The sequence below is a fragment of the Haemaphysalis longicornis genome, unplaced genomic scaffold (genome assembly GCF_048455015.1).
Source record: "Haemaphysalis longicornis isolate Haplotype H1 unplaced genomic scaffold, Haemaphysalis longicornis Haplotype H1 scaffold_3, whole genome shotgun sequence".
In the NCBI taxonomy this organism is placed as follows: Eukaryota; Metazoa; Arthropoda; class Arachnida; order Ixodida; family Ixodidae; genus Haemaphysalis; species Haemaphysalis longicornis.
Genome location: NW_027526335.1, coordinates 105,915,013 through 105,936,384, shown reverse-complemented (window position 1 = coordinate 105,936,384; position 21,372 = coordinate 105,915,013). Strand labels below are relative to the sequence as shown.

Here is a 21,372-nt window from a genome sequence, read left to right as displayed (position 1 = left end):
AATTACTCCAATGTTACATGTCATGCGATTCCATCGATCTTGTTCGCTTACAGACAAAACATTTCCGCAGGTTTGCAGCAAATAACAATTTTAATGACCTATTGTGCGTACTAATTCCGGCAAGAACTTCTTGCTTTGCGGCAATTTCCTTTTGGAATGGCCTCCCTCTCAACATACTCATCATCATTCATAACGATCTTTGAACAACACTTCCAAGATTTTTTTGTTGTCATTAACATAGAAAATCACCCTTACATTTCATGGTTCTCTACAATTGTGTTTTTTCTTCTATGCCTTTTTTGTATTGTTGTAGTTCATTTTTGTTTCCTGTTGTTTATTTGTCTTTTTGTTTAATTAAGTGTTTGCTGATTCTGGAAACTGTGTCTCTTGATATTTGGATTTCTTTTTCTTGACTAGGTGTGGTCATGATTATTTGTCATGTTTTGCTGCATTATATATTCGCGTTGTGCATTTCTCATCGAGAATCCCGATACAGCCGTCAGACTCCGGGACTCTCGCCATTGTAATAATTTGTTTGTATGTTTGAAAACAAAATAAAAATAAATATGAATTTGAATTTGAAATCAACTTCGCCGGAATTCCGGCCCCGGTAGAATTCGGCCCCGGGACTTGAATCACCATGCTCGTCATCGGACGACCTCGCCTACACCGAAGCAATGCTTCATAAGTCTTGTCCCGGACAGGTCTTGTCCCGGACTTGTCCCGGACAGAGGTGCATCGTCCAGCGTGGTCGGTGAATATTGTTCGACTTTTGTGTCTTGCATATACATCGGACTGTTTCCTTGTTAACTCTTCTACTGTGTAACTGTTGTAGTTAACGTTCCTCGTTTGTATCATTTTGTAACGCTGAACTCTCGCATTTGCATTAGGTTGTAGGTTACCTCTCGTTAATGTTTCACGTCCTCGTACCTGTGCCGCACCTTGACAGTTCAAATTTAGGTATCTTAATTGTTGTTTCGTTCAAGGCTCTGTTTCATTCTTTCCGCTGTCGGCGAAATTCGCGCATCAGAGAGCCACCCCCTGGGCACCGGTGCTCTGTAGGTTTGGTGGGGTTGTTTCCTCGCTCGAGTTGACTTCCCACATTTCCTTGACAGCGCACCCCCTCATGGAAATGGTGACAAAATAAATGAAATGAAAGACAAGTTGTCTAGCTTGCGGAATCCTTGAAAATTCAGCAAACACACTCTACGCAACCTAAGCATTGATTTTTGGAAACAATCCTGGCTCATTTAAACCTGGCCCACAGTGCTTGCTGAAATCTGGGCACCAGCTAAGCATTAACAACACCAAGTATTCAAGGTTCGCCTTGAACTGCGCCAGAACCACTTCAGTTATACAGAGTTTTAGAGCCTTGGTCAGTGTACGCGCTAGAAGCGTCACAGCACTTTGCAAGTATCGCGTGCAAAGCGGCCGTGATCTGCACACTTCAATTTTAAAGCGACCGACAAAACCTTGAGCGCGAGAGCTTGCCCAAAGGCAACTGCTTCACATTGGCATCATCATTTATCTGTAACTGAGACGTGGGACTCAGTAAAACACTTTATTAAGATGAGAGGCCATAAAGCCCTGGAGAGGGAGTAAGGATGAGGCCGAAAGAGGAAGGTCACAATTCACACAATGAACACACTTCCCGTCTTTGCGCCCAATTCACAAAGGGTGCAAAGATGGTCAGTCAGTGGTACCAAAAACGCACAGTTCACACTGTAGGCAATGAGGGTGGGTAGATACGGCCAGTCCGGGAGAGTCGGTGAAGCTGCTACACGTGTCATCATCCTCGCATGGGAAACAGCTGTGATTAGCGTGGTGCCCTAGTCTAAATGAATGGGGGAAGGGAAGAGATTGATAGGTGTTCTAAGAGAAAACCCCGGAGCCTCTATGGCCGACTGCTGTGCAGATGGGCAGTTCATTGTTTCACCGTGCTCACTGGCCTGCTTTCCTCACGCGGAACTGAATTGGCAGCTGTCATTTTCTTCATTGTCCCACCAACCACACTGACCGCAGTGGAAGCAGACGTTTGTACAGCTTAAAAAGAAAGGTCAGCAGAAAGTGTCAGTGGTTCCGCGCCTTCTCTAATCGTTTCTTCAGCAGTCGCCACATAGACGTTACCGGGAGCAGGTTCAGGAACCGATGCTTGGTACGAAACCTGCGGAAAAAGAGAGGACGCTGGGATGAAATTAGCTGTTTCTGGGACAAAAAAAAGAAGGCCTGGAAATATGCGGAGAGAAATATCGACTTATTTTAGCATTTTCACCACTTGAGGAGTGGATCCGCAAGCAACTTGACGGTAATAAATTACCTAGCTTCGCATCCGGGGTGGGTTCACTGTCTCTCAACTCACTTATTCAATGAAAACGTTGCTATCAATGCACCGTTTTACATGCAACTTGCTGTCAATTTTTTGCTGAATTCTGCCTACCCATTTGGATTTGTCTTCTGCGGCCTAATTTCCGGTAGCACCGCTTTACGCCGTAACTGGCCGAATTCAGATGCACAACTGTGCCAATTTGGACCTGCGCGTGATAGGTATATTCCGACAGCCGAGCTTACAGCGATGAATGATGTGAAGAAAACAGCGCCCAATGGGTATCGTATGCTTGGTTTACTTTTTCGACGAGTAAACCACTCGAAGCGCTTGTGCAACCCACAAACAAAAACCCACTAGATATACGGGTATTGGAGGCGTTTGTACACTGTTGCACATTTAATTATTGACACTCCGAACTATCTTTTCGAATAAATTCATCTGGTGTTTCCTGAGTGAACCTAGCGAGCTTCCTTTTCTGGGTCCACTTCTCACTCTTCTGATTCGATAATTCAGACCCTTCCTTACCATTTCATGCGGTTTCGTGCCTCTTGAAGCTCCGACACATGTGCGTTGAAAAGGTGTTTGTTGATGCCAAGCATATATTGGTCCCAGTAGGCAGACCATTGCAGGTTCCGCACATCAACGTTGAGCAACTGTAAAAGTAGAAATTGACAACACCCATACGCTGTCGGTGTACCTTCATATGCGTGCAGTGTATGGCGGATCTGTCGTGAAGATGCAATATTGACGGTAATCCGCAAACAAAAATAGCCGCACCCAACTGGACATCCAATTGAAATCACTGCATTGCTGCCACATACATAAGGTAAATACAGTCATGGACAAATTAAACGCGAACAAGGAAATATAAACCATGCAGAACGCGCAATAATAAAAAATACTGTTTCTGGAGGTCCAATAATGGCACGCTGTTGTTATATTTCGAAAGCTGCACTTTAGTACTGTAATAATTGATGCGTCAGTTTCACTTGCATAGATAAAAATCACGCTATTTGTGTGTTGTGGTTCATAATTTTGTGTTCACATTTCATTTGTGCATCACTGTTCTGAAACCGACCGAGGTGAACGTGACGTTACACATGCACTCTCAAGCTCAATAGATGGTGTACTTTAGCTACCACCTTGTGGCGAAGAAAAAAAATTATGAAATATTTTTAGAACTGTCTAGTAATGGGTGGGAATTGTTATGCGGCATCCCCTTTTTACAGAACAAAACAAATGCGTCAGCGAGCCAACCCTAGCACTATCGCAGCAACAAGTAGCGTATTTAAATAAGAACATGTGACGCAAGGCATAGCATATATCTGCGACATGCGCCGAGGCTGTGTATTTCAATTTCAAATAATTTTCAGTGCTGAGTCGTCCCTTTTTTGTGTTTACCTTCGTCTCTTGATCTGTTTTTTTTTTTTTTTGCGCCTAGTGATCATGAACATGCCCTTTTCACAAACGTTGAGTTTTCGTCGTGACATGTTGTGTTAAACTTGCTTTTACATTAACAGCGAAGCCGAATATGCCTCCGTTTCCACACGTAGCGCGCATGGATAAAGCGGTGTCGAACGCGAATCTACCACACCCAAGACTAGTGCTTTCGTTCCTTTCCTAATGGGCTCCTGGGGCGACGTTTTGGCCGGCGTTTTTCGTCCAATTTGAAGGGCTTCCGGAGGGCCACTCTGGCCGGTATCTTTCAAGTTTAAGCACGCACACAATACCGGTTACCCGATTATGCGTGCACGTGCAGGAGGTGAAAGGAGGTGTGTGCGCGCAGGCGTACGCACCGTTCGACGAAAGACTTAGTAATAGGGCATTTCGCAATATGGCAATTCGTCGCAGGGCAATTTGTCCCGTAGGAAGGTTTGTCATAGGGCTATTCGTCGAAAAAAAAACCTTGTTATAACTTCAAAGTGAAACTGACTATTAGAAAAAGGGCATCGAACGTGTATGTGTAAAAGATAAAAGTTCAGGCGCCTCCTAAACAAATAATTCACCCCTGCTCGTAAGGTTCTTTGTTCACCGGGCCAATCTTATCATAGTGGGCAACGAAAGGAGTAATGGGATGCTAATGCCGCTGTTAAAGGGTGTAGATGTGACCGCTGATACTGCTAGAGCGCTAAGCATGGTTAACACGGTGCATGAGGAACGTGAAAGAAAGGCCGCGTTGGCGTTCAGGAATTCCGTAGCCGTAACAAGGCGTACGCTTGGGTCGAGCCCGAAGTTCTCTGCCTAGGTGTACAAAATACTCGGACATTCTAAGCTGGGTGGATCGTCAAAGAAAGTTTCCTTGTGTGTCCGCGCTGTGCTTCTTCTTCGACAAATATTCCACATTTACGCTGTTTTAACGAATAAATGACTAAACTTCGTAAATTTTGCATTTTCCCGGAGCTACAACGTGATGCGGCGCTAATACTTTTCGACCAAGGACTCTTAATTACCCAACTATTTCTATTCCTGAACTAATCACTGAAGGGCTCTAGATTAGACACATTTTCCCAGGGCCTTTACTTCATTTTGAGTTTCCTCTTTCGAAAAATGATGTGTATTTGCACTTTTGAGGATTTTTGTACTAAGTTCACCATTTGCACGTTTTTGTTAAGATGCGAGACGTATCGTTTTGCGGATTGGGTGCTCAGCAAAGAATGCTTGTTGTACAGTACGGGCGGGAAACTATACCTGCTTGTCTGTAGCAGAAAGGCTCTTGTGCAGTGCCACCACGTTGTTCGATCGGAACAGCCATCCGCGAGTGGTGAAGTATTGGGCGACGTCCATGCCCTTGCGAGCTTTAAGGTAGAGTGGCACAAACCTGCAAGCAGTCAACATCGAGGAACACGGCCTCGTTTCTTTCATATGTCAGATTAAACATGCGCTTAGTTTAGGCAGTTTTTAGCCCAAATATGTCAGGCTGCATTGATGGCAAAAATACAACAAACCAAACTGGTATGGATTCAGCATAAATATAGCAAGAACAACGGAAGGCACGGAGAATTGATTGTAGGCCAATTGCTGCCAGTGAGTGCGAGATCTAAAATCCCCCTTCAGTGCATGCAGAGCGCCCTACTTAACATGTAATAGTCGGAAGAAGAGGAAACACATACACCATTCGCCTTTTAGGGCACGGCAATGACGCCACTAAGTGACTTCAATTTTGTCGCCACCGATATTATACCCGCTCAACATTATTTGACGTTTAAGATTGCACTGTGCCGACTCAACACCGTGTGCTCATTGCTGACGTCAGCAAATCGGCGCAGGGGGTAACCGAACTTTCTAGCACAGTTTTCTCTCAACAAAACCGCAAATCTTAATGAACATTACGTAGTCTGTGGTATCATAACCCATTAAGAATTAGGGAACCACTCTTACTTTATGGCTTAATAAAAGTTTTGTGCTACAACTACTCTACGCTAGTGCGGCTAAATATGTGATCGTTAAGGCGTCAATATCATCACTTTCCCTTTTTTCTTTTTTCCTATTGTCCTATAGGTTGTATTCACTAGTGCGAGGCAGGCATGCAGGCAACCGTGTGAGTGCGCCGTCACTGGTTACGTCGAGCTCCGCCGGATGGCGGTACTTGTCCGTGCTAAGCACATGATGTGTGTTGGACGTTCCAAACTCTACAACACGGAACGCAAAGTAATGTCTCGACTCCAATGTGAGTGCGATAAATAACATCGTTTCACATCACCGTTGAGAATATGGTTGGAACAGGGCAGACGACGCAAGCCAGTGTCTTCTTTTCCTGCGAGGTGCGGGCGCAGTGGCACAGGCCATATCTTTGGCGCTTCGGCAATGTCAGTGGCTCTTTCCAGTGTTGCCGAGCGAAGAGATTGACAACTAAACTTTTTAGTGAATATCATCTGAACAATTACTGAGAGCTTTGTCAATCACCTTTTTAGAGCTATGCTCTCGAAAAGAAACGAACACAGCGTTTTTACTTTCCAGTTAAGTACCAACTCTCCCAATGTTCAGCGTTGCTATGCTGAGCACGCTGAACAATCCCAAAAGGAACGATCTGATCTGATTGTGGGGTTTAACGCACCGACGCAACGCAGGCGATGAGGCGCGCCGTAGTGGAGGGCTCCGGATTAATTTTGACCACCTGGGGATCTTTATCGTGCGCCGAAATCTCGTACATACGGGCGTTTTTTCTTTTCGCCTCCATCAGAAAAGCGGCCGCCGCGGCCGGGAATCGAACCCGCGACCTCGTGCTCAGCAGCGCAACGCCTTAGCCACTGAGCCACCGCGGCGGGTCCAAAAGGAACGAGCTGCCAAGCAACATCAAACGCGTTCTACGTCAAGCTGCCGGTGCTGTTTGACGCTGTTAGACCTCAAAGAATACCCATAGGACTAACATAAGACCACCGCATAATCGTTTCCCCACTCACGCGGCGCCGGGAGCAGTCCGGCAAGCACTTAGCAACGAACGCCTTTTTTTGTTATAAAAGTAATTTGCCCTTTAGTGTTCCTCGCTTTTGTATGAAAGTTATTAACAGCCAAACTCTTTAGCAAATCGTAATTTCTCGTGTCCGCAGATAAAAATACCAAGAAGTTGCCGAGCGCGCACGTGAGGGCGTGCACGACCGCCAGAGAGTTAACAAAACCAAGAAAATGCCCAGCGCTAGTGTGTGAGTGAGTGAGTGAGTGAGTAAACATTTATTTCGGAAAATTGGGTGAGGGTAAAAAGGGTGTTAAAAGAAGACGGGCAAGGGCGGCCATCCTAGTCCGGTAGGCCACGTGCCACGGCCGCTGACCTAGCCCGTTCGACCAGTGCAGCCTGGTCCTTGAGCTGGCCGCTGCGCAGCACGCACTCCCACTGCTCGTAGGTTGGGTGGGTGGGGGGTGAAGGGATAGTAGGGCACTGCCACACCAAGTGGAGTGTTGTCAATGGGGAGTTGCAGTGTGTGCAGTTTAGGGAGTAGGTGGTTGGGGATATGTGGTGTAGATGTTGGTGGTTATAGAAAGTGTTGGTCTGTAGGCGCCGCCAGATCCGAGCGTCCGCGGTGGGAAGGGAGGGGTGAGGTGGAGGGTAGTAGCGGCGGGACTGACGGTAGTGGGAGAGTATATCGGCGTAGGTGGGGGGTAAAGGCTGGAGGGTAGGAGGGTCTGGGGGTGGTGGGTGGTTCATCCCCTCCGGCAATGCCCGGTAGGTTAAGGCGCGGGCAGTGGCGTGAGCCACCTCATTCCCGGGAAGAGACGAATGCCCTGGGATCCATACGAGACGGATGTCCGGTAGTGTGGGTCGCTGGGTGAGGATGGAAAGGGAGAGGTTGGTGATGCGACCCATAGCGTAGCGACGGCAGGCGGATTGGGAATCAGTCAGGATGGTGATGTGCGTAGCAGGCGTGTGTGCAATGGTGAGTGCAATGGCCGCCTCCTCTGCAGTGTCAATAGATGTGGTGCGTATGGTGGCTGTAGTGGTGGTGTTGCCTGTTGAGTGTATGATTGCGATGGCGTGTGCAGGGTGTGTGCTGTATGGGGCGGCGTCTGTGTAGTAGGCGGTGGGGTCTGTGCTATAACGTTTAAGTAGTAGTCGTGTGCGGTGTGAGCGGCGCCCCTTGTTGTAGATGGGGTGCATGTGCTTTGGTATTGGGAGCACTTGGATGGCAGCGCGGGTTGTGGGGGGGAGGGTGCAGAAGGTTTCGGGAGTGGGGTTGGAGGGGTAGCCGAGGCGGGTTAGGAGGTGGCGGCCACTGGAGGTAGCTTGTAGCCGCTGGCGTTGACTTGTAAGGTGTGCTTCAATAAGCTCTGGAACGGTATTATAGATGCCCAGCCGAAGGAGGCGTTCCGTCGAAGTGAAGTTGGGAAGCCCAAGGGCTGCCTTATACGACCTTCGTATTAGTGTGTCGAGTTTGGCGATCTCTTGGGATTTTAGAGCGAGGTATGGGGCGCCATAGACAATGCGGCTCGTGATCATGGATTGCACGATCCGGCAGGTGTCTGCCTCTCGGAGTCCGTGTCGACGGGAGCATACTCGTTGGATGAGGTGAGTCAGTTGGGATACTGTTGTGCGGATTTTGGGGAGAAAGGCTGCCCCCGAGCCAGTGTGATGGTATTGCACGCCGAGGATGCGTAGAGTTCTGACCGTTGGTATGGGCTGGGCGTCGATGGTAACCGTCGGGTCGGGGGTGGGCTGTGGGCGGCGCCCGCTAGTTCTGTCACGTAGTATTAGAAGAGCGGATTTGCTGGGTGAGCAGCAGAGCCCACAGTTCCGTAAGTAGTGCGTGATAGTGTCTGTGGCCTCTTGCAGCCGGTCTTGCTGGTAGCCAGGAGAGCCTTTGCGAATCCAGAGAGTAATGTCATCTGCATAAAATGCATGAGAGACATCTGGTATGGAGGATAGCAGTGGTGGGAGACCTGCCAGGGCAATATTAAAGAGTAGAGGCGATATGACAGAGCCTTGTGGTGTGCCCTGCGCTGACGTGTGAAAGCAGTCACTTTTGTGTGGGCCGATGCTCAGGGTAGCAGTGCGGTTCGAAAGGAACGCTCGGGCATAGTTGTATGTTGCGGCGCCGCATCCGGTGTGTTGGAGCTGAGTTAGAATCGCTGAGTGAGTTACATTATCAAAGGCCCCCTTTATGTCTAGTGCTAGAATGGAGCTTGGGTGGGTCTTGCTCAGTTTGTCGATGACTTCTTCTTTAATTTGGAGGTGTATGTCCTGGGCGGAGAGGTTGGCCCGGAACCCGAACATTGTGTGGGGGAGCTGGGCAGTGCTTTCGAGGTGGGCTGTGAGCCGATGAGTGACCAGGCATTCCAGTAGCTTGCCAATACATGATGTCAGGGCGATGGGCCGAAGATTGTCTAAGTTGATAGGCTTGTTGGGTTTTGGGAGAAGGCTGATATCTGCATGGCGCCATTGTGGTGGTAACGTGCCGCGGCTCCAATGGTCATTGTAGTATTTGAGGAGGGCCTCGAGATGTTCGTCGTTGAGATTTCGTAGAAGTTTGTAGGTGACTTGGTCATGTCCGGGTGCGGTATTGCGGGTGAGTTTAGCGAGGGCTTGAAGGAGTTCCGTGCTGGTAAAAGGTGCGTCGAGGTCCGGGTTTTGGGCCCCTTGGTAATCCGGGTGATGGGGTGGCTTGACAGGTGTTGGGAAGAGTCGTTGGCGGAGCGTGGAGAGAAGCTGCGCTGGGGGTTTGCGTTGGTTGTGTATCAGACGTGCGATGTCTTGGTTGGTGGCCGTTTTGGAGGGGGATGTGCCCATGAGTTTGCGGAGGATGTGCCAAGCCCGTTTGGTCGTTAGAGCCCCCGCTAGTTGATCACAGAATGAGCGCCAGTTCTGTTGTTGAAGTTCTCTGGCATATTGCTGCGCCGATTCTGTTAATTGAGCGATGCGGCGTTTTAGGTTGCGGTTGTGTCGATTGCGGCGCCAGCGATTCAGGAGGCTTCGTCGTGCTTCCAAGATGTGGTTGAGATGGTTGTCAGCTGCTGGGAGATCCTCTGTTAGGTGGATGGTTCTGGTGTGTCGAGCCTGGGTGTCGATTATGCTTCGTGCCCAACGGTCCAGATCTTCTGCTGGAGTGGTGTGGGGGAGTGAGTCCACGCGGAAGGCCTCCCAATCTGTTAGCTTGGCCACACCTATGCGGTGTTTGTGATGGGGAGAGGGGATGGAAATTTTTATGATTAGGTGGTCGCTACCCAGGGTGTCTAACTGCGTGGTCCAGGTTGGATTTGCGACGTTGCGAGAAAAAGTGAGGTCGGGAATTGTGTCTCGGGTGACGCTGGTGCCGATACGGGTGGGTTGAGTGAGGTCATTCTGTAATGTGAACTGGTGGTGCTGAATGGCGTTGAGCAGTGCCGTGCCTTTCCGTGTGGCTTGCGGGTATCCCCATGTGATGTGGGGGGCGTTGAAGTCACCTATTACGATGCAGGGGTCCGTTTTGGCATGGCTGCTTGTGACGTTCAGGAGGGCTTCAATGTCGGTGAGGGGTTGCTTCGGGGGGCTATAGACGTTTAGTATATAGATGCTGGGGGTGGTGGGTTGCTGGGGAATGAGTTCGATGAGCACGTGGTCGATAGGAAGCGTGGAGGGTATCACTTGGGCGGTAAGAGTTTGGGATACCAATATGGCCGTACGGGTGTTGGGGGGATTGGTATATGTATCGAATCCTCGAAGGGTGGGGTGGGGGGTGTCGGTTTCTTGCAGTGCAATGATGTCGGCTGGATGTGAGGCGAGATAAAGTTCGAGGGCGGCCTTTTTGTTTCTGAAGGAGCGGCAGTTCCACTGGTATACCGTTAAGGGTGGGCGGGCGGGGGGTCTATTGGCCATCTTGGGTTCGTTGTTTTTTTATTAATGGTGGGTTGTCTGATTGCATTATACTCTCTATATGTCCGATGCGTTCGTTGAGGGAACGGAGAAGGTCCATGGCGCCGGTTATGGAAGTGGTGAGGTTAGCCGTGAGTTGCTCTTGATGCTTTTCTACTTGCGGGATGAGAACAGTCTGGAAACGGCAGTCGATGATTGTGTTCAAGCGTGCGTCGACAATTGCTTCAATTTGGGCGTTTGTAACCTCCTTCGGCTGTGGGGGGAGGAGGGGTGAGGGGGGTGGTTGGGTGCGTTCAAATTCAAGTGCTTCGACACGGGAGAGGAGCTTGGAAATCTGCTCCTGGAATGTGTGTGTGTGTGTGTGCCTCGCAACTACGGCCCCGCGTCCCCTGCGTACGTTTGTCAAGCCAACATAACCACTCAGGGAGATTGGTCAAGGTTTGGAGTGACCGCCGGGCAATTAAAAAACAAAGAAAATGCCGAGCGCTCGTGTGTGCGTGCCTCGAGGTGACCGCCAATGGTCCCATGCGTACGTTTGTCAAGTCAAGCATACCCACTTAGGGAGGTTGGCCAAAATTGCGGCGACCGCCCGGCAGTTTAAAAAACAAAGAAAATTCCGAGCGCTCGTGTGTGCGTGCCTCGCGGCGACTGCCCAGCATCCCCGGCGCACGTTTGTAAAGCCACCATACCAACTCAGGGAGATTGGCAAAGTTTGGCAAACAAAAACCTGCAGCGTTCGCTGTAATCGTGGCAACACTTGCTAGGAACGAGAAAGACATCATAGAGTACGCCGTTCTAAAGTAATGTCCATTATGATGATCAATTCCAAAGTAACGAAATAATCTCACATTTACAGCAACAATTATGGAGTAAAGGTCGTTGCGGCGGCGAAGAAGAAGCAAATCAGCTGTAACCGTGGATTTGAACCTTCGTGATGGTCGCGAAGGTTGCGTCCAGCTTCGCTACCTTATTTTTTACCTTTTAAGGCCCTGCCACATGGACGCGTCATATTGACGTAGTCCGCATCGATGGAAGTGCGTGTAGAAGTACGCGCTGCCGCGCACTACGCCAGAGAGGGCGAGTAACCACATGGCAGCCACCGTAACCGCGACGGCCGCCATGCAGCTTACACCTAACTCCACGGGACCGGCTTCAGCCAAAGCTGCCCTTCACCATGTCTGACCAATAGGTTGCATCCACCAAAGATCCATGACAACCCATTTTCAACCTCGGAAGGACTGCAGAGGCAATACTCCGATCCCCGCTCTCGCTAACAACTCCGTCGGCCAACGAGTCGTTCATTCGGATTCGCCGGCCTAGCAGGTTTACGCGCGTCATGTGCCGGTGCAGTGCCCCTATGTCTAGTTCGCACAGACATGGGCACAACAACAGCGTGGCAGTGCATTTGGTTGGGCCGGAGTAGGTCTATTTTACGCATCCATGTGGTTGGGCCTTTAGTGTTCCTCCAGATAGATACTTAGGGCTGAAGAACGTAACGCCCGGTTGCAGGAGGTTTAATGAACTAGCGTGCTGTTGCAGCAAGCCTTGCTGAACAGGTAACAGTACAACTTGCGAATTTGCTTTTGAATATTTCTCTAACGCAATGATGAACTGAGAGAATTGTAAGCACTCATTTCACAGAAAGATGATCGCTAGTACCAGCAGCATTTTTTCTGAGTTCAGCCTTCAACTCACTGAGAGACTTGCGAACTCGACACCACTGCCACGAGCCTCGCCAGGCATGAGATTGCCGTTACAAACCTTGGCTGTTGGCCTATCAGCTTCAGACCTAGGTCTCCAATGCATGCCGGCAGGTAGTTGAGGCGGAAAAGGTTGACGTGGTGCCACGAGGGGTTGTTGGTCACGAAGATTTTTGGGAAGCGCGTTACGTTAGGCGGGGGGTGCCGCACAATGATTTCCTGTATTCTGTCGGTCACGTCGGCCCACGTCTGTTGCTGAAATGGAGCACTTGTGCAGTGGTAGACCATCACTTGTTCTGGCCTGCAGACAGATGAGAACAAATACACAAACACGCTAACTTGCGTTCGAGCAAGCACCAAACTAAATATATTTCCACCGCACATATTGTTGACCGGGCATACCAGGAGAACCGTGAGGGCAAATTTATAAAGAAAAACTCCGACATCCAGTCTCTACTTTATTTCAGGCGCAATGCAAATTACAGCACTAAGCAGGATACGGCACATTTACAAATAAAACGGTGTCTTACAAAATGACCATATGGGGGTTTCCTGCACATTTAAAATTACTATGCATGACACATTAAAATTACACCTGTTCAGAACTGTCCGCTCTACATTTTAGGTCTATTGAGTGGTTTAAAAAGGGCCACGTTTTGATTGCCACTCCAAATGTCGGGATGAGTGACGTTATTTTTGGAAAAAAAGACAAACGTTTCGTTTTCTGGCAATCTCGAAAAATTGTCTCCGGTTCGGCTGCTTTCAACAAACTTGAACAAGAAGTGACAATTTGTCAGCGCTACTCATGGTGGCATCGGCTTTCTGCTATTTTGTTTCCTCGAGGTGCACTTGTGGGATAGTACTCCAATTCCTGCGACCCGAAAGAAGGAGGAGAATAGTAAAACAAAAGTGCTGGCCTGATATGACTTAACAGTAATACAATTAGCCTGACGGAGAACCGCAGAACGTGGGAGAAAATAAAGGAATTTTGAAGAGTTGAAACAATTTCACCTCGCCTACACTTAACTTCGCCCGTATTTCGATGTGTTATTTTTACCGAGAGCTTCCAGACGATTTATTTTTGCTTTCTAACTTAACTTGCGCAAAGTCAAAATTTATATGATACATCACAGAATGATAAGGTATCCGTAACTAGGAAAAGTTCACCAACGATTGCGATACCCCTTGATGTACAATTTAGCCGCAGTTCTTTAAGACGTGTGATTTTGCAACGTATTTGGGCAAAGACAGAGGGAAACATGCATCTCTGCACGGTAACTAGTAAGCAGTAGGCGTAACGCTCCCACCGGCTGCAAGCTCAATTTTTAAAACAATTGAGCGAGACTATTTTATTAGAGGCTATAGATTAGATATGATTAGAAACAATTTGCTTAGTGTACCTGATGCTATCAATATGTTGTGCGCACATTACAAATGAGCAGAGTGACGCCATTGCCTCCATAAAGGGGAGATTACAGAAAGAAGTGAGTGCATTATGCGTGGACATGTTTCAAGGCAGTCGCCGCAAACAGATCTTGCACCATCTTTTAGCGGATCACAGTAACAGAGCACGTCTCTCAGGGAAATTTGAGTTCCTCCTCAAACTCATGCCCACTGTACGCCTTTCCTTTTCTCCTGATGCACCCTTTATAAAATATAAAGCTTAGATACTGTTTTTACTCGCTGCCATGGTTATGCCCGACAGTAATAACATTGAAAATCGAGCACTGGCACTTTTGTTTTCCTTAAAGCATAAGAGAAGCGAGTGTGACAACGCACCTTGTAGTGGCAGTGCGCCAGGCAACAGATATGAGTGTATTAGCCACTATGTCCACTGGGATGACGTCAGCAATGCAGTCTTTCTCAACAATTAATGATCTCAGTAACCCCAGACTACACTGTGAGGAGAAAATAGATAAATTAGGTCGCGCACTCGAGCACCACCTACAAGAACTAGGCAGCCTTCGTTTACTCAGTAAACTGCTGCTGTGACAGTTATCATGGGCACGTACGCAAACGGTGAAACGTGTTATGAGAACTTACTGACACTATGGTGCCCGTGATGGTATAAAGGTTGTCCACCCAGCCCTGAAATAAACATTGCCTGTTCAGGAGACATTCGGGTGTTCAAGATACACCAAAGCGCCAAAAAAGTCTCGTATGGTTAAATTAGAGTACGTTTGACAATTTCGGCAGCAGCCATTATTAATTAGCACTGAAAATATCTCAAATGCCCACACGAATGACGCCACCCCACGCAAATGTCAATAGCATTACCCGCGATGTAACGTAACCCCACCTTGAATTATTTTGCGTTCACTTCCTTGCTAAAGGTTGCTATCGGCACTCGCCGTTTGTGCAAAATAGTTATAATCGTCTACTTTTAAAATTTTGTTCTCGAGACAAAGTGAACTTTCTCCGTATGTTTGCTTAAAATTATTTCGATTTATTTCTCCACATTTTCTTTAGCCTTAACTGAGATTTTTAAGTACACTTTTTCAAGGATGATCCATGGGTTCTGTTTGAATCGACTCAACAACACAAAGTCACCCAAAATTCTCAACCGCCTCCAACATTCACCTTCAGTAGTATTCCCGACTCCTTTCAATCACTTCTGTGATTTCTCCTGTGGTCACATTGGTTGAAGCAAAACCCACAAATTTGCGCACATGCATGCTGTCTTACTGGGAAAGGCTCTCTCCAAGTCGCCGTGACGATTCCAGGCCGGAGTATTGCGACAGGGAGCGTCCCTCGTTCCTCAACAACCAGTGACTCAGCTAGAGCCTTAGTGAAAGTGTAAGTGTTCGGCTTCTGCGCAAGGAGTGGCCCTGTAATCGCGTCCATCATCTCTTCATTCATCCACCTGCAAAAGACGTGTACCCATAAGAGACATACCGATTTTAAAAGGCACAGTATTGCTTTAGGCACGCAGTTTTAGGTTTATCCTAGTCTGTTTCCGTGACGAAACATTTTGCATTTCAGGAACTAACAGTTCTCCTGTTATTACCAAAATTATACGCTATTCAATGAAAACAGTGCCACAGCGGGATGTACTTACTCTGCAGCGTCGATTATTCTGGAGGGATCTACAGGCGGAGGGTATACGACTTCATCTACTTCTCCGGATTTGTCAGAGTTGCAGTACGCTGTAGACACATGCACAAGAGCCTAAGAAAAAATAACCTGGTTGGAAAATCTTGGAAGGCAAGAAGCAGGATACCAAAGTTTTAATCGTAATACCATTTAAATATTTATTTTAGAACCTTGAATATCCAAAGACGTTACAAAAGGAAATTTTCGCAGAGTAGCAACACAAATAACAATAAAAGGAACAAAGAAATCACATACAAATGCACTTTATTAACGCTAAGATCAACAACTAATGCACTGGTAGTACAAAAAAGTGTAACCGCATTAAGAAATTACATTAGAAACTGACGGGACAAGCCACAAAATGTCAAATTATAAAACGACGTTGGTTGTGCAAGGTAAGCAACAAAATACATGTGCATGATCAGTGCCAATAGGTGAACTTTCGAGGTAACATACAGGTGCCGTCAGAAGTAATTGGAGCACGATAGCTGTGACCGAACCGCATAGGAGTGCCGTGTAGCTGCACCGGTGGCAAAATAAAGGACGAGGACACGCATTCGCGCATGGCGACGGCGATAGCCCACCTATACACCTCAAAACACTTCTTTTAACCTGCTTCGAGCAATCTTCGCAGCATACTGGTCTCGGCGATGGCGCTGATGGCATCATCATCATCCCCAACAGCCTATCTACGCCCACTGCAGGGCAAAGGCCTCTCCCATTAATCTTATATTACCCCGGTCCTGTGCTAACTGCGACCAATTTATCCACGCAAACTTCTGGATATCATCTTCCCATCTAACCTTCTGCCCCCCTCTGCAACGCTTGCCTTCTCTAGGGATCCACTCTGCTACCCTTAATGACCAACGGTTATCTTGCCTTCGCATTACATGTCCTGCCCACGTCCATTTCTTCTTCTTACTTTCTACTAATATGTCCTTAACACGCGTTTGTTCCCTGACCCACTCCGCTCTCTTCTTGTCCTTTAATGTTACACCTATCACATCCCGCTCCATTGCCCGCTGAGCCGTTGAACCCTCTTGGAGAGCCTCAAAGTTTCTGCCCCGTAGGTGAGTAGCGGTAAGATGGCATACAGACCTAAAAATATTTGAAGAAAAAAAACTGTCCCTGCAGATCCCTGTGAGGGCGCCGCTTCTCCGGCGGCTCGCGTACACTGGAAGTGTGCCAGAGGCGTTGTCAGATGTATCTCTGCTATCAGCGCCGTCTGCGAGACCGGTATGCTGCGAATATTGCTCGAAGCAGGTTAAAAGAAGTGTTTTGAGGTGTATAGGTGGGCTATCGCCGTCGCAAGGGGGGCATGCGTGTTCTCGTCATTTTGTTTGCCTCCGGTGCAGCTACACGGCGCTCCTATAAGGTTCGGCGACAGCTCCTGTGCTCCAATTATTTCTGACGGCACCTGTACAAACAAAAATGAACTTATTTTGCAGTGCAAAAATGATGCTCAGTCGCCGAACGGGAAGCGCGGACATCATAATAGTGATTCAGGTTCGGACTATGATTTATTCTTTCGAATGTTTAGGGATGGAAGTATGAAAAAACACATTGGTACAGCAATATGGGACGTTTGCTTTAGGCAGGTGATCCATGCGTGATAATAAGCAGGACGCATTGGAAAGTAGCTCACTTTGAAGTTGTAGATTACTTGTGGGATCAGGGGCGCTATTCCAGAAGGCCCGAGATAGCTCGTTCCCGAATTTCCAACTGCTCGAGTTAACAAAGTAGGGATGGTAGAGCATACCATAAACCTCGAGCTACACTGGCGCAATCGCGCGGAGAACCCTTGGCATTATCAGCGGGCCAGTTCAGGCCGCCCACGTTGATAAAGCACGGCTTGTGCGAACACCCGCGTGCCGCGCCGGCTAGAATCAAATTGCAATATGCACTCCGTTGCGTAAAGTAGATAACCCCGCTATTTCTTTTAAAGCTCTGGCCTGGCCCCAGCCATCTTTCAAAGCTCCGCCCTCTAAAAGCGGCGCGGGGCGGCCCCTATTTTCCCGGGGTTATTTATGTTCTTCCATTGACTTGTGTTTACTACGTGGTTTGAGAGTGGCTCCAGTGCAGCTCATCGCAAGCCCAAACCAAGTAAGCGAGCAAAAGGAACGCGCCCTTCCTTATCCCGGCTCTGTGAAATGTGACTAGCTTTAGGCCTCCTCGATTTGGCTGAACTTTGTGCACTAGTTCTTAGAAGTGTCGTGCAAGTGCAGCGCCAGTTCTTTCAGTGCGAGTGCAGCCGTACACTAGCGCCTTCCGTGCAGCGGCCGAATCGAGGGCAAAAGTGCGCAATCGTCGTCTGCTGCGGTCCGTGTGTTCGCGCGGACGCGGTTTTTTTTTTTTTCCGAAATGGCATCACCCTGCACTCACCTTGTGCTTTGTACACAAATGCACTATCTTGTTGCACATGACTACCATTGTCGTCTAAAACGAGAAACGCTGTTGTTTCTACTCCGTTTACTGACACTAGTATCATGCTGGAGCCGTCTGGTACGATGCGCACCAAAAAATGCGCCAAAGCACGCTGCACCCTGCACGAGACGAGAACTCGCAAAGAGACTAGTGCAGAATTGTAGAACTCGTGCATCAGTGTCAAATCAAGGGCTGAAGTGCAGGTGGCGCTAGCTGCACTGGCAAATTGACTGCGAGAGTGCTGCACCGCCCCAACTGGTGCAGAAAGTGTAGCCAAATCGAGGTGACCATTTGTTTACAGGCGGACGGCGGGCGTGAATCGCCCCAATTCAGCGCTCCACGTGCGTGTTTGAACACTAACGAGTGCGTTTTAGACAATAATGTCATGACAGCTGTAGTCGATTGCGTTTTTACTCTGTATGAAGATGGCTGCCGTTGGAAAATCTTTTCGTCTTGGCCGCTCCATCGTTCGGAGAAATGCTAAATCTTCGCTCAGCATTTGGCTGACGGTGGCCTGGGGACATCGTTCGTTCATTTTTTGCTGCTAAGCTGTGGCACTGGAGCATCAAACGCAAGTGACTTAGTGCCTGCGACGCTACCCACCGGTGAAGTGGACGCCATTCTTGGGTGGGGCTTGAGCCACTATGCCGCACCGACGAATGGGCTGGGTGTGTTTAATCCGCCTCTTTCATTGCGGTGTGCTGCCACCTAGCGTGCCTAGCGGAAGTTGAAGTTGTAGGGTTTGCCGGCGTTTCCTCCGGCTCCGTTCTCGTTGTATGCACGGCAATCCCACATTACGGCGAGGAGCAGCCGAAGTTTTTCTTCTGTGTTGGTGTTATAACGCCTTAAGATGACACATGTACGATTGGTACACGCGATTCGCATGCGACTGATCGTTACGACTGTCTCCACGACTAGTCGTACGCGTGAATTTGAGACGGCCCGATGCGCGCATGAGATGCGTCGTCGGCGTCGCTCCGCCCAGTGTTTTTGCTCCATGGTCAACTACGATGATCGCTCAGCTGAATTTGTAGATTCTGCGCGTTTGTTCGCACGAAATGGATAAAGCAAGCAATCGTGAAGCGTTTTCTGCCTTCGGAAACAGTCCGCGCACACGCCGGCCGCGCCTGCCAGCTCGGCACACTCAGCGGCTCGAACCGGCGCAGACCACGGTAGCAACCGCGCTTGTCGCTGCTCTTCTGAATCAATATGATCGCTAAAAAGTTCCACATGCGAGAAATTAGGTGTTAGTGTGGTGAAAAATTGCGCTAGGGATTGTTGTCAGGGCTTATTTTAAAAGCGGCGATCAGATATATCTGCCGCGATGCAAGCCTACGCTGACCGGTCACCGCGGCGCGCGGTGCGCCGAGCGGCCGAGAGATGGCGATACCTGCGCGGAAGCATCGAAACAGGCTACGCAGATGTCTTGGTCTCCGATCGCTCAAACGGCAGTTATAACTTAAATAGAGTTCCACGTGCGAGAAAGGGGATGATAGTGTAGTGAAAAGTTGTGTTGCGGATTGTCATTCGCAGTTACACAGATAGCAGCGATCAAATATCCGCCAGGATGCTAAGCCATCACCCGAGCCGACGCGAACGACGCAAACCGCCGTAGCCGATGGCGTGCGGCCGACGGGAAGCGATAGAAGCCGACACCGTTCCCTTTTCGGCACTCCGAGTTACAGCGGAACGCAGCACAAGTTGTGGGCATTGTTCCGCGCACAACGAGCACACACAAATAATCAAACGATGTAAATACAACCACGACCCCTTCCCGCTTGTGCGGGAGCTGTGGGGAATGTTGTCTGCTGCCCCTACTGGACTGCTTAGGGACTTGGCCGCTAGGGGATTGCGCATGCGCAGTGGGGTTGTGAAAGAGAACTCGGAGGAAACTCGGGGTTGATATTGCATGGCCTAGTTAAACTCGTGACGCTCGTGGTGGTGGCTGCTGCAGCGTGGTTCATTGTTCATGGTCGCCGTAGTAAGCATATATCTATCCCGACAGATCCTTTTCTTTCGTAGAGGAGAAATTGCGAGCTCGTTTTCGTCTCTCGAAAGTACTATGCATTCGATTGGCAGTTATCTGGCGCCCAACACCCTTTGCGACGACTTTGAGGGGTCTTTCGCTCCATGGCTGCCGAGGAGCAAGTGTTGCGTGCGCCGCGGTTTTACGCGACGGGCACCGTCCACGGAAGCGTTTGTCGCGACTGCACCAGCGACAACCACCAGTCGACATTCTGCCGGTATGTTTGCAATAACATTACTGCGACATGTTTTCCGCCTTTTTTAGGTTCGGCGCACGTTAGAGATCCCCAGTTGGTGAAAATTATTGAGCGCGCCCTGCACTACGCGCCAGTAGTTGCCTGTGTTGCGTGGGCGCGTTAAATCCTACAATCAATCAATTAATCACTCAATCAATCAACCTAGGTGGTTCGCCGTACATGGCTTCTCCAGGTTCTACCTCGCGTCTATTCGTTTGCGGCCGGAGCGTACGCTTCAGTTATCGTCTGCTCTCAAATCTTTCGAACGTGGCGTTGCATGACCGTGCGTTTCACTTATCCTCAGCGCGGCGGACTATTTCCCTTGAGGCGTTGCTTCTGACACCATTCTTGCGAAAACGAGACTGGCATAATAGTACATAATCAACAGCGTGTATCTATCATCGGAGGCGATATCTACGCATTTGAACGTGTTTTGTCTAGCACCTTCGCCGTCTGGCAGGAAGCAGAGCATGCAAAGCTTGTGAAGGGGAGAGTTAAGACTGAAAGTAACAGTGTGACGCCAGAAGGAGGGCGAGCGATAGGGAAATGAGGGCGAATGAAGGGAGGGGAGTGAGGGGATTGTAATCAACGAAAAAAAAAACAACCACTGTAGAGAGCTTCGTAGAACTAGAGCTGCTAAGAGCAAAGCGAAATAAAGGAAACAAATTTGAAAATGTTGTGGTTGTTCCTATTCCTTCCTTCGCTGCACATTCCCACTTGGATGATTTGCCAGCAGTTTGGAGCTTTGAGGAGCTAATGGAAAGGTTTTAAAAATTCCCAAAGCTGTGCATTGGAAAACTAAAAGTTGTAGAATTGTGTGGGCCGCGTGACACGTGAACGTGGTGGTACGTGTAAAGGACAGGTGCAAATCATCCGTGCGGACCCCGGGAGGCCGTGGTGTGTGCCTGTCTTGCTGACTCAACACACTACGAAATGAAAGAAAAGAAACTGACGCAAATACGGTATAGCAGAAAAGAAGCCGGTCGAAATAATGCCAAAATTCATGTTGAAATTTTTACGCATGATTTAGTAAATCCCACAGAGGAGTTAAGTAGTGGCGTATGTCATTCCAGATGCCCAAGTTTTCTGGGCTGCCCCCGCCTTGCTCATGTAGTGTCCCCCACCGAATCCGAGTGCATTGCCATCGCGGCTGGTTTGAGGAAGTCATACAAGCCGCAGGAAGGTGTAATTCTGAGTGATTCGAAAGCAGCCCTACAACTTTTTCAGCGTCGTATCCCCGCTAAAAGGGTCTGTCAGCGTTACAGCTTGTGCAAGAACTCAGTAGCAAGG

General features: G+C 48.8%; 1 protein-coding gene across 1 annotated transcript in view; it reads right to left on the bottom strand.

Annotated features, from left to right (window-relative positions):
- Positions 1 to 722: 722 nt before the first annotated feature.
- Positions 723 to 21,372, bottom strand: part of LOC144174984 (fatty acyl-CoA reductase 1-like) — a 37,655-nt gene continuing 17,005 nt past the window's right edge. Inside the window, exons 6-13 of the mRNA XM_077703989.1 lie at positions 15,363 to 15,472; positions 14,990 to 15,167; positions 14,348 to 14,392; positions 14,084 to 14,202; positions 12,366 to 12,605; positions 5,015 to 5,144; positions 2,852 to 2,979; positions 723 to 2,164 (exon numbers count right to left, since the gene is read on the bottom strand). Of these exons, the coding sequence (XP_077560115.1) occupies positions 2,071 to 2,164; positions 2,852 to 2,979; positions 5,015 to 5,144; positions 12,366 to 12,605; positions 14,084 to 14,202; positions 14,348 to 14,392; positions 14,990 to 15,167; positions 15,363 to 15,472 (1,044 nt within the window). The 3' untranslated portion in view covers positions 723 to 2,070. The remainder of the gene's footprint in view (positions 2,165 to 2,851; positions 2,980 to 5,014; positions 5,145 to 12,365; positions 12,606 to 14,083; positions 14,203 to 14,347; positions 14,393 to 14,989; positions 15,168 to 15,362; positions 15,473 to 21,372) is intronic.